The 13,484-nt window shown below is 35.7% G+C and overlaps 2 protein-coding genes across 2 annotated transcripts; both read right to left on the bottom strand.

Annotated features, from left to right (window-relative positions):
* Window positions 1-4,167: 4,167 nt before the first annotated feature.
* On the bottom strand, window positions 4,168-4,803 carry LOC135843665 (galactosylceramide sulfotransferase-like). The gene has a single exon (XM_065361622.1). It carries the CDS (start codon window positions 4,801-4,803, stop codon window positions 4,168-4,170), a length of 636 nt encoding a protein of 211 aa, XP_065217694.1.
* A 4,387-nt stretch (window positions 4,804-9,190) lies between these two features.
* Window positions 9,191-13,393, bottom strand: LOC135842581 (uncharacterized protein K02A2.6-like). Its single transcript, XM_065360101.1, has one exon. It carries the CDS (start codon window positions 13,389-13,391, stop codon window positions 9,375-9,377), a length of 4,017 nt encoding a protein of 1,338 aa, XP_065216173.1. The 5' UTR covers window positions 13,392-13,393; the 3' UTR covers window positions 9,191-9,374.
* Between the last annotated feature and the right edge of the window lie 91 nt (window positions 13,394-13,484).

Here is a 13,484-nt window from a genome sequence, read left to right as displayed (position 1 = left end):
CCAACAAATATATTCTTTTAATGCCCTAACCCACCATGTGAACTCGTAGTCGAATGGTTAGGGCATGTAGGTAGGAATAGGAATTGTAGGGTCCCAGGTTCGAATCCCCATCAGGTAGGTAGGTATAGGTGCCGGATTTTTCGTTGGAAATATTGGATAGGTAAATGCTGTGGAGTGAGTACATGATGCTGGTGCAAAAAAAAAAACGAATTTTGAACCCTGTAACCCCCTCATTTTGATTTATAAAAACAAAGTTATGAAATATGATGATATCATTTTGCTAAATGAATTTTCATTTCACTTATTCAAATACTTTTTACTATACGTCCTATGTAAGTACAGTAAAAATTACCTTGAGATGATTAATTTTTACTTTTTATGATATAAAAATTACTTTAAAATGAGTAATTTTTACACAACTTGGTTAATGTAATTTTTATTATCATGCTTTAGTAAAAATTATTAAAACAAAATGATTTTTACTAATGTTATAGCAAAATTTATTAAAATGATGATTTTTACTATAAGATTACAGTAAAAATTATTATTGTAACTGAACAGTTGAAAATTGCTGATTTTCAAAACAAATTTTATCATAATGTATTTTTGTATGGGATCTGGTTATTGTGCTAAATATGTAGTCAACATTTTTTGTAAAAATTACCCATATTTTTTCGTGTTATTTAGAGGCAATGCGAATTCTTAACATATTTTATATGATTTAATAATTTTAGAATCAAAGGCAAATTCTGAAAATTGGTTTGAAATTTTATAAATTTGAAGACAATGGAAATTCTAAAAAAAATATGAAAATTTGTCATTTAGAGACACTGAGAATTCCAAAAATTGATTAAAAGTTCTATAAGTTGTAGATAATGTGAACTTGAAAATGATATGAATAATTGAAGAGCTCTATTCCAAAGTGGGTTAAGTCATTTTTCCTCCAAGAAATGCGTTTAAAGTTTTTGATACTGAAATTTGTTCTGTTTCCAAAGGTCGGTGCACCTTTCCTTTCTTTGGACATAGAACAATCACTTGTAGAAAAATTTACTTTGAAAAATCCATCCCACTTTGGAATAGAGCTCTTCAATTATTGTATGTAATGTATATGAAGATAATGAGAATTCTGAAAAATTAGAGGCATGCACTACTTTGCTATGTAATAGCGGTTATAGCTGTAGAAAAGGCAGCTAGCTACGCACACTTTGCAGCTAAGCTTTGCTTAGCTGTCTAGTTTTATGTTGAAAGAGCTTGTTGGCTGTTTGTTGGGAACAGAAATTTTGCCAATTCATGTATATATTTTGATTGAAAAAAGATTTGATGACCTCAGCTGTGAGGATGGTAAGGGTGGAAAGAGTAGTTGCAGATTTTGCATAGGGCGAAAACTTATGAAAATTTATAATTCTAGAATTGAACACACTGTAAACTTTCTTGTTAATGAATTACATTCTGTATTTAAAAAAATCATGTTTCTTTCAATGTGATTGAACAATATACCCAGTTAACCAACTAGGTACTTTTTTTCTTCACTGAATGGAGTTACTAGAGTTAATCTTTTTGAACAAATTTTGAGTGAACAATGATTGGTATAAACCCAATGATATCATTTCAGGAGGCATACGAGGTCTGACAATTTGAAAACGAGACTTTTGCCATTGCGCGAGTTGTAGTTACATTAGAACAACGGACGAGGTCTCATTTGAAAAAGGAGTGGATGTTCTATTACTGTACAAAATTTCAAGTTGATTGGATGATTTTTGTGTGTTTTACAGCCTCTCAAAGTTGGCAACTTTTTTACCCTCGTCGTGAAAATGAGTGTTGCAAATTTTTTCTTGAAGGAATTTTTGCCTCCTCAAGACATCTCAGTGCCTCCTCAGCATTTCTACTCCCCAGATTCAATTCCTAGTAACCTTTACTTCGTTCTCAGAAAGTTTTTACCTGAAAATCGAAATTCATTTCATTATTGAGCATGACTGAAGGGCCTCCACTCAAATTTTGAGGAAGCTGCCTCTGAATAAGGCCGTACAGATTTTTGAAGGACATTTTGGAGAATAATTGCGGGGCATTCTGTTGAAGGATGACTACGCTGAAGATATATGAGGTCAACCTCCTCCAAAAATTATTTTACACTCACCTCAGAGGGCGTTTCCTCACAACCATTAAGCAAAGATTTCCCCATGACCTACTATTTGTGAGGTTTTGATTGAGTGAGCTTCCTCCAACAGTTCCTTATCTCTTTTAAACATCATTTCTGACTTTTTTGGGCTTCCACCACTCCTCTAATTCACAGTCGCATCTCTCAGAATCGAAGACCCTCCTCAAGACTTCCCTCAAAGTTTCACGACGAGGGTAAGAAAGTTGCCAACTTTGAGAGGCTGCAAAACACACAAAAATCATCCAATCAACTTGAAATTTTGTACAGTAATAGAAAATCCACTCCTTTTTCAAATGAGACGTCGTCCGTTGTTCTAATGTAACTACAACTCGCGCAATGGCAAAAGTCTCGTTTTCAAATTGTCAGACCTCGTATTTACACCGTGATCAGGTATTGTTGAATAAACGCATTCCAAGTCGAACGGATCCTTTGGCACATGCTGTCTCACATTCACAGATCCATAATACAAGCTGAGCACAGTTTCGTCAGCTACACATCTTTCCTTTAGTTGTTTATTCAAAACTAGCAGCTGTTGAACTTGGTGACCGAGTCTTTCTTCGCCGTAATGGCTCGCACAGGTCCGAAATTTTTTCAAAAAATGGTAGTATAATAAAGAGTCAACGTAATTGAGATCCATTATGGTATCTTTATCATGATCTGTTAACGTATATGCGTCTGGTTTAGATGTTGTGGGGTTTAAATTCAAATGGGCCACGTATTCGAGCGGCCATCCCATCAAATTAGCCAATAGAACTAGCGATTCCTCCATGTACTCTGTGATCAAATTGAGCCAAAAATGAGGAAAAAACAAAATCCTATCAAATTGACGTAGAAAGCTGAAATTTGTACTAAACCTTATTTTTGACCTGCCAAATCGATTGGAAAAGGTTTCAACCCGTTTTGAGCATTCCTGCATGGAGCCTCCAGCAGATTTCTGAAACTTGAAATTTCCACAAAATTTCATCAAATTAAGTTGGAAATTCGAAATTTACGCTACACTCCAACTAGAACACACTATCAAGTCGACTGCTGGTGAGTTCAAGTCATTTTGGAGCCTCCAGCGACTTTTTGAAAATTCTTAGAGCCTCAGGTAGATTTTTGAATCTTGAAATTTCCACAAAATGTCATGAGATAATGTTGGAAAGCGAACATTTATTCTGTAAACTGATTTCAATATGCTATGAAGTCGACTGCAGGTAGAATTCAAGTCGTTTTGGAGCCTCCAGCAATTTTTTGAAAATTACTGGAGCCTCCAGTAGATTTTTGAAACTTGATATTTTTACAAAACTTCATTAAAGGAGTTGGAAAGCCTAAATTCGTTCTGCACAGTATGTACTAAAAAACGATGGCAGAAGGGTAATTCGAACCGTTTCCAATCGATTTGGCATCTCGATAATAGGGTATACGCCAAATTTCAGCTTTCTTGGTCAATTTGGTAAAATTTTGATTTTTCCCCTCATTTTTGGCCTAAGTTCGATTTTCAAAAATTCACCAAAAATCGAAAAACGCACTTTAGCACTTGAAATTTTGACAGGTGATAAATTTTTGCAAGATCTTTCAATCTACCTTTGTAAAGTTTGAAAACGTTTGTGCAAGTCCTATGTTAAAACGCAAAATCTGCGATTTCGGCTGACCTGTCAATCAAAATGGCCGCCATTTTGTAAGTAAGGCTAACTTTTTTTTGGCAAGTTTGCTTTAAAATGTTCCTTAGGATGTCCCCTTTAAGAAAAAAGTTGTCCCGGAGGATCGGTGGGGGGGGGGGGTGCAATTACTCCTATTGTCATATTCCGGACTAATTGAGATGGCGTCTTTCTTGATTCAAAAATTTTTAATTCTTTGTGTGTAAATGAATTTAGGCCTAAATCCTGATGAAATTTCAATTGTTGAATTTCTGCATCATACGTATCTTTTTTCTCCTTTTAGATGATTACTTTTTTGGTTTCTTGCCATCAGATGTTCCAAATTTTGTGAAAATTGTAGTGTAATCGAAAGAATGTTATGTTCATGCCAGACTATACTCCTGGAGAGGTATTCAAGCCAAGGTCTACTGTCATTGAATAAACGCATTCCCGGTCGGATTGACTTTTAGGAATATACTTGATTATTTTCTTAGGATTATACGTGTTCAAATCACCTATAAATGTTTCATTTACACATCTCTCCTTTAGTTCTTCGTTGAGTGCACGGAGTTGGCGAATTTGATGTTTCATTTTATCTTCATCGTATTGACGTAGGCATTTTTGGAATTTGTTCAAAAAATGGAAGTATAATAGAGTATCAACGTGATTGAGATCCATTATGATATTCTTATCTCGTTCCGTCAACGTGTAAGAATCTGATTCCGGAGGTCTGACGTTTAGATCCAAATGAGCCACATATTCGAGCGGCCATCCCATCAAATTAGCCAATAGAACTAGCGATTCCTCCATGTACTCTGTGATCATGACAAAGTCGAATTCTCGATCTATTTTTTCAATAAATTCGGCAATAGCGGTGTCATTTTTACTCAGGGTGGTGTGAAAGCCTAAATCTACGCTCATTTGATTGTATCCTCTGTATTCGAGCATACCGTCACGTGTTATTAAAACAGATGGTTTCACCGGCATCTCCAACAATTGTTGTAATGTCTTGCCATTCCAGTCGTACATATGGTAGTAGTTGTACAATGATTGGAATAGTGTTGCTGGGTGTCGTAGTATGGTCACCATCGACGTATTCGGGTACTGATATGATTTCAATTTTGAATCATACCTGACATGTTGGGCCACAATGTGGTATTTTCCATTTGAGGTTAAAGAACTGTGGTAGATGGAAAAATCCGAAATTGGCCAGTAGTACGAGCCGTATTTCAGGTTCATTTTATCCAGAGAGTTCATTTTGGCGAATCGTAGTATTATACTTTGAAGTGTCGAGCTTCCAGTTTTGTGGGTTTTCAAAAAATATAAGTTCGTACGCAGTGAATTGTTTAGTGGAGTGCAACATTCGTAAACCAACGATTCGTTTAGTTTCCTGTTGAGATTAATGCATTATTAGCTTATGCTTTCTTGATTTCTGTTATGAAATTTTGCTTACCTTGATGATAACGTCAGTTCATCTGTTGTGGGCAACGTTGACTCATCTTTTTGTACTCCCCAAGTTAGATATGTATAATGATATTTGTAATAGCAAAACAAAGGAACAAAGACAGACGAATTCCAATTTGTATTTTGAAATAAAGACACACCGTTTCACTTCGGTTTTGTTCATTGATGAATATGACATCTTTTCTGAGAATTGCGTTGTTTTTTTTTGTTTTTTTTGTTTTTTTTTTGAAAAAAGAAAAATGAATAATCGACTACTTTTGGTAAACCTTCTGCGAAATTTGCAAAAAAAAAAGTTGTACTCATAAATGTGAGAATTGTTGTGAATTTCACGAGTTGGCTATTTTCAAGTTTACGTAATCACGAAAAATGTAATGATGATAAGAAAACATTACTGTTGAATTGAAAGTAACATAAAACATTGTTGTTCAATAGTAGTCGACTCAAACGTGCCTAGATTTTGTACATATTTGTTTTACAAGCCCCCCAGTTTTGAATAATCAATACTTGAAGGAAAATTCTCGAATGAAAGTGTTTCTGTTTTCCAAAATTGCTTGAAAAGAAGTTCTGATTTTCTTAATAAAATTGCAGTATAAGGTTTTTTTTTGCCAGAATCCACTGAGAAAAGTTCTGTTTTTTGCTTAAAATTGTCAGAAGTGTCCTATATTAAGTATTTTGTCAGAATTTCCAAAAAGTCATCTTTAAAAAAAAATTGACAAAAAATCCTGTTTTGTATTAAAATTACCGAATAAAGTCCTGATTCTGTCGCCAACATCGTCTGAAAGAAGGAGCTGTTTTTGTCGGAGTGCAACATTGATGAGCTAGTGGTCCGATGTGTTTTCTATCAACATACCTGATACATAAAGTCAATAATTGGTACGTTTTAAAATCTCATAATCAATGTAAAAGGGTATGGTGAGCTCTTTACTTACGTTTTTGGTTCTGCATAGGCTCAAAACTCAACGACTAGTACCTATGATACAAAATGCTAAACCTAGCAAAACCGAGGTGAAAAAAACATAGAAACAATATCGAGTATCTTGAAATTAGAAAAACTTTCTTCGAAAACAGATGCATAATTCACATTTTTGAGAAGTATAATGTAAATATTTTCTTAACATGTACTTACATGAAATGTGGAGAAACATTATTGTAAGATTACGCATGTTTTTCGTTGTTCGTCGATAATCACATTGACCTTCATTAATGGTTTGTCGTTGGTAACAAGGTGAAGATAAGGTTCAATGGTTTAGAAGTTTGTGTGAACAGTTTTTTCCCAAGTTCCATTGTTTGCCCTGAAAATTGGCTATTACAGTGTGTCACGTAACCTATCTCCGAGATTATTTTGAAGCACTTATTGCCACAAATGATTTTTTTTCTCACTTTTAATGAACTTTCTACTCAGCCTGATATTTTTCAAAAGGATTCCAAATTAGGTTTTGTGTTTGATGAATACTTGGCTGTGTTTTGAACCTGTAAAAATGCAAAAATTCCAAAAAATTGCATTTTTGGTTCACAAAAACTGCTTACCGTTGCATTTTTTGGTCACAAAAATTGCATTTTTTGGTCACAAAAATTGCATTTTTGGGGCACAAACTTTGCTTTTTTTAGTCACAAAAATGGCATACAATTGCATTTTTGGGACACAAAATTGCATTTTTTTTTGCCTCAAAACTTGCATACCTACATTTGCACTTTTTGGCCGCCAAAATTCCATCAAACTGCGTTTTTTGAGTCACAAAAATTGCATTTCTAGGTCACAAAAATGGCATACAGTTGCATTTTTTGATAACAAAAATTCAATCAAATTGAAATTTTTGTGTCACAGAGAGTGCATGCAGTTGCATTTTTGTGTCACAAGAAGTGGATACAATTTTTTTTTGTCACAAAACTTGCATACAAATTGCACTTTTTGGCCGCAAAAGTACCATTAAATTGCATTTTTGAGTCACAAAAATTGCGTTTTTGGGTTTACAAAATTGCATTTTTGGGTCACAAAAATTGCAGGAAATTGCGCATTTTTGGGTCACAAAAACTACATAATATGTAATTGCATTTTGGACCACAAAAAGTGCATACAGTTGCATTTTTTACCTCAAAAATTCTATCAAATTGCGATTTTTGTGTCATAGAAATTGCATTTATGGGTCACAAAAATTGCATACAGTTGCAATAGGTGCATACAATTGCATTTTTATCACAAAAATTCTATCAAATTGCATTTGTGGATCACCAAAATTGCATTTTTGGGTCCACAAAATTGAATTTCTGGGTCTACAAAATTACATATCTGGGTCGTAAAAATATTGCTTAAAATTTAATTTTTGGATCACAAAAACTATCTAACTGCATTTTTGTGTCACAGAAGTTGCATTTGCAGATCATCGAAATTGCATTTTTGTGGTCGCAAAAATTGCATATAATTGCATTTTTGGGTAACACACAGTCACAAAAATTCCATAAAATTTCGTTTTTGGGTCACAAAAATTACATACAATTGCACTTCTTGGTTGTAAAAATTCCACAAAATTGCATTTCTGGGTCTCGAAAATTGCATAACGAGGTCAAAAGCTGCTGGCAAAATTTACGAGTATGATTCAAGAAGTTTAAGGAAATTGTTTTGGTAAATTTCATGATTGTGTGCATTTTTGGAAAATTGAATGAGGCAAAAAACGTATTTCCTAGATCAAAAATTGGAAACTGAAAATCTCCATTTGTTTTTGTTCTGTAAGTACATTCTTTCCATTTTCCGAAATTTCAAAATTAAGTTGAACATTTTCAATTTGAACAAGTTTGTAATTTTTTGAAATTAATTTCTTCAATTTTTGTGGTGGTGGAATAGTAAAGGTCATTAGTGTTTTCTTCAGTATCTTTTCTTCCACTGCTTTCGTTTGTTTTAGTTTATTATTAGGTACTTATTATTATTTATTTTCAAGTCAACAATCAGAATTTAACTGCAAATTTATTAAAATATTCAAAATGATGTACTTAATTGAAAAGTATTATAAGCCAGCAATTACATATGTACATTACATGAATACATAATAGTTATGAGTTTAAATGTTTTCTGACAATAAGTGACAATATCATGAGCGAGGATTAACAATCTCATGTTAAAAATCCGTTAAAATCAGTGAATTCGAATTTAAGTTCCTAATCAAAGCAGTGATCAAAAAAATGAAACAAGCTTGGTAATGGAAAGAAAAAAAAATGGGCTTTCCAATGATATCTTTGATTTTCAACTCACCTTCATGATGACAGAGTATTTCAAATTTTAAAAAAAAGTAGGTATTTTGAATTTATTTTTCTGTAGAAATTTTAAATTTTGTTTTCCAAATCCAGAGTAATTAGCGAATGAGTATACTTGTAGATTTTTTCAAAGTTCATGCTGACGTAACCTGAGCTTTGGTGAAAATTTCAGCTTCTGAATTGTGAATATGTATAACCCTTTAATCTCTCTTTAAAATCTCTGGAGACCAAAATTTTTCCAGACCTACTAGTACTTCATTGAATCTTCTAGTGCCCGCCTCTGACAATCACCAGCGAAAAAAATTGGAAACTATGGTAGTGAAAGTAGTTGGTATTTTAATGTGTGAGAAATGGATGGAGTTTAGGGGTGTGATTTAGATCAAAAAAGTTTGACTTATGCCTGATCATCAAAAATTATTGCCTAGTTGACGAAAAAGATGATTGTTTTTTAGCTGAGTTGTTAGGAAAGTAAATTTTGATCATTTTTTTAATGGCTTGTGAGTTGTGAGCCATTGTCTTAGCTCGAGCTGGTTCATTTTACATCAAGATTCAATGAATGTTCTTGAAAAAATTGATTTTTTTTCTACACCTTTGTAATCCTTTTCGACGACTCAACGGCTCTAGAGTATTTTTTGAGCTTGAAGGTTACTGTCGTGTATTTTCATTTAAATAGGTTCGGAGAATTAATAACTGCATATTTCATACACGTAATTTTATTTTAAAACATAACGAATAATAATAACATGACAAAGCAATAATCACACACACTAAAAACTCATACCTCCAAATATCTACAATTGTGCCAAGCACACATACACATACGATTCAACGATCTACGAATTCGGTGCTGCCGTCTATACAGACACCACACTCTTCCCCCTTTGGGTTTTTTATAGATCGAGACGATTTACAGGTTTCTTCGATCGGCTGGAACGCCTCAGCTCAGAATCAGCTGCAGAATCAGCTTCAGGTTTCGGAGCCGCAACCTGACTCGGATTTTCGTCTTGAGCAGGAGTGTTTTCAGCAGGAGTACTTCGAGGAATAATTTGATCTGCGTGTCTACGTACAATATCACGATTAACAGCTTGATCAGCGTCTGTACGCGCGATCTCGTAATGAACAGCACCCTGCTGCTTGACAATAACTCCATCACTCCATTTTGACTTGCGATTCTGATATTCGCGAAAAGCAACTTCGTCACCAACTTTGAAATTAGGTACTTGAGTACCGGTGACCTTTTCTCCTTTGGTAGGTCGGAGGAAATCGAGGCGCGTGCGTATTTCGTGACCCATAAACAACTTTGCCGGAGTTTCACCAGTCGTGCTGTTCGGAGCTCTTCGATAGGTCAGCAAGAAATTATCAATCTTTTCCTCGATTGATAATTTTCCATCACATTGAGCACGGAATGCCTGTTTAAAAGTGAATACGAACCTCTCCGCCTGGCCATTCGATTTAGCATGATAAGGAGTAGTTGTAACATGATGAATACCATTTTCTTGTAGAAATTTCTTGAACTCGATACTAGTAAATGTTGGTCCGTTATCAGATACAATCGTTATAGGTAGACCATATCGAACAAATAAGGAACGAAGTATTCGAATCGTTGTTGATGCTGTAATATTCGGTACTTTGAATACTTCCGGCCATTTCGAATACGCATCAACAAGAATAAAAAAATTATGACCGTAAAAAGGACCCAAAAAATCGATATGAATTCTAGCCCAAGGTTGAGATGGATATTCCCAAAAATGCGTAACTTGCTTCGGATCTTTGGAAACTGCAGTACACGATGCGCAACGTTTGACCAACGCTTCAATATCATGGTCAATTCCAGGCCAGTAAACATGCGAACGCGCTAAAGCTTTCATTCGGACAATGCCCAAATGACCGGCATGTAATTCTTCTAAAACTGCATTACGATGTACTTGCGGAATGTAAACTCGAATTCCGTGAAAAATACTGCGACCTTGTAACGATAATTTTCCATCATTTGCACCCAACGATTCGCCATAACGAAGCTTCTCGTAGATTACTTTCAGCTCCGGATCATTGAGAGTTGCTAAACCAATTTCTTTTGAGGTAAGTTTGAAACAATCGAGTTGGTTCAATTGAAATATTTCAGCTAAATCGGATTGATTCGAAGTGTCAGCTGTTGTATTAGCTTCGATGAGACCAATTGGACAGCGTGACAAGAAATCAGCATTACCGTTATCTTCGGATCGACGATATTTCACCTTAAAGTTGAACATGGTGAGATATAATGCGTAATGTTGCAAACGAGTAACAGTAAGCTTTGGTAGACTTGGTTTTCGATCGAAAATATGAACCAACGGTTCACTGTCGGTTATCAGGGTAAATTTCGCACCGTACAAATAATGAGCAAATTTTTCAATTCCCCATTTAATCGCTAATGCCTCTCGATCGATCTGTGAGTAATTACGTTCGGATCTGTTGAGAGTACGAGATGCAAAAATAATCGGACGTTCTTGACCAGTGACTTCGTGCGCTAAAACGGCACCTAGCCCAACTGGACTCGCATCTACAGACAGCAAAAGAGGTAAATTGGGATCGTATCTGAATAATACGCGATCCGATGCGATCTCTTGCTTAATTTTCTCAAAACTTTCTTGACACTCAGATGTCCATTCGAAATGACGATTTTTACCGGTTAAATAATTCAACGGAGCTGCAATAGTGGCTAAATTTGGAAAAAATTTCCCATAAAATCCAACCATACCAAGAAACGATTTAATTTCATCGCCGTTTTGAGGTCTTGGCGCATCCATAATGGCTGAAATTTTCTCTGCAGTCTTGTGAACACCATTTTTATCGACTAAATAACCAAGAAATTTGACTTGGCTTTGAAGAAATTTGCACTTTTTCAGGTTCAAACGGATATTACTCTGTAGGCAAATTTCTAAAACCTCAACGATGGTTTGGAGATGTTCTTCATCGTCTTTACCAGTCATGATGAGATCGTCGATAACGTTACAGGTATTCTTTAAATGACCAAACTTTTTATCCATAAATTCTTGGAAAAAAGCTGGAGCACAGCCAACGCCATACATGATGCTTGTAGGTTGAAATAAGCCCAGATGAGTGCTCAAGGTAAGTATTATTTGCGTTTGTTCATCTGCTGATAACTGAAGAAACGCAGTGATAACATCAGCTGTAGTAAATTTTTCGCCACCATTCAGCTTTGAAAAAACGTCATCGTAACCTTTGAACGGATAATGCGGCACCAGGATCTGTGGGTTAACTGTACCACTGTAGTCGCCACATAAACGCACTGTTTGATCGGATTTGACAACAGGAACAACCGGCGATGCCCATTCTGAATGCTCAACTTTTTTCAACACTCCAATTTTCACCAAACGATGAATTTCGGTTTCAATTGCCTCCTTAAGCGAGTATGGAGGAGTTCGAGCTTTTTGAAAAACTGGCCGAGCATCTGGTTTCAAAGTGATCGAACATTGGTAATTTTTCACTTTGCCAACTTCGGAATGGAAAACTGAATCATATTTACGTAAAATATCATCCAATTTGATAACTTCCGGACGTGACATTGATAACTGATTCAGCTCGGAAATTCCCATATTGAAAGCATGTAGCCACTCACGGCCAAATAAACTATCGCGATCGTTTTCGAGCACATACAGCTGCAAATTTTTCTCCTTTTGATTAAATTTAACTCGTACATCGGAAACACCCAACGGAATGATAAGATTACCATCGTAATCGCGAAAACGAACTGTTGTTGAACGAATAGTTGGGTTATCAGGTATCTGGTTGAAATTATTTTTACTGATAACACTAGCTCTAGCACCTGAATCAAGTTCCATCTTCACTGGTTTGCCATTTAGATGAACTGTTACTATCATAGGCGGACATTCAGCACTATCAAACGAGAGAACTTTGATAGGATAAATTTCATCTTCGTCTGTAGCTTTAAACTGGTGAATGCCGGAGCTCTGTGATTTATCCGATGCTTTTTTTCGGCACACTTCCTCAACATGGCCTTGTTTACTGCAATACGTACAGTTTAAATTTCTAGCTTTGCACTGAGGAGATAAATGGTTAGTACGTGCACATTTAAAACACCTTCGGCCAGATTCGAAAGTTTTACCCAGCTGTTTGACTGAAGAAGCAGAGGTGTTGCTTTTAGGAGGATCGTTACGTTGATCTTTAGCTTTAGCCCTTCGATTCTTCTTATTGGCATATGACAGCTTGTTAAGTTTATCAACTTTTTCATTGTGTAATATTTGCGAAGTACCTCCGTTTGCCACCTCCATTGCTCTAGCGATATCGAGCGTTTTTTCTAAAGGAATATCATCTTCCTCCAATATCCGATCTAAAATTGATCTCGAACGAAGACCAGTAACGAAAACGTCACGTAACATGGTATTTAACATCGATTCAGGATATTGGCAGTTGACAGCTAGTTTACGTAGCTCCGCAATGTAATCGCTGATAGATTCGCCTTCTTTCTGCTTATAGCTGAGGAAAGTTTTCCGGCTGACGATTATTAACGGCTTTGGACACAGGTGATCATGAAGCGTTTTAACTAGATCGTCGAATGATTTACTTTCCGGTTTAACAGGCGATAACAACGATTTAACAAGTTGAAACAATTTGGGTGGTAAATTGGTAAGTAAAGTAACAGCCTGTTTGGTCGAATCAGTAATACTATGCATACGAAAATGCATTTGAAGACGATCCACATAGTCATCGAATGATTCGGCCTCAGCTTCAAATTTATCAATTTTACCCGGAGCAGGAGCTGGAATTGCAGTTTTGCTCTGTTTGTCTAGAACGCTCTGGAGAAGCTGGCTTTGCTTCTCGATCGCCTTGCTTTGTTTATTAATGGCTGCGCATAAAGCTTCCACATTGGGATCAACTTTAGCCATTTTTTCCACCGCACAGGCACTCAAAACTCGCGAACTAGACGAAAAACAGTACTAAATATCGACCGACTGCGCCATTTGTCGTGTATTTTCATT

This window comes from Planococcus citri, chromosome 4, assembly GCF_950023065.1.
Source record: "Planococcus citri chromosome 4, ihPlaCitr1.1, whole genome shotgun sequence".
In the NCBI taxonomy this organism is placed as follows: Eukaryota; Metazoa; Arthropoda; class Insecta; order Hemiptera; family Pseudococcidae; genus Planococcus; species Planococcus citri.
This window is presented reverse-complemented; position numbering and strand designations above follow the sequence as displayed.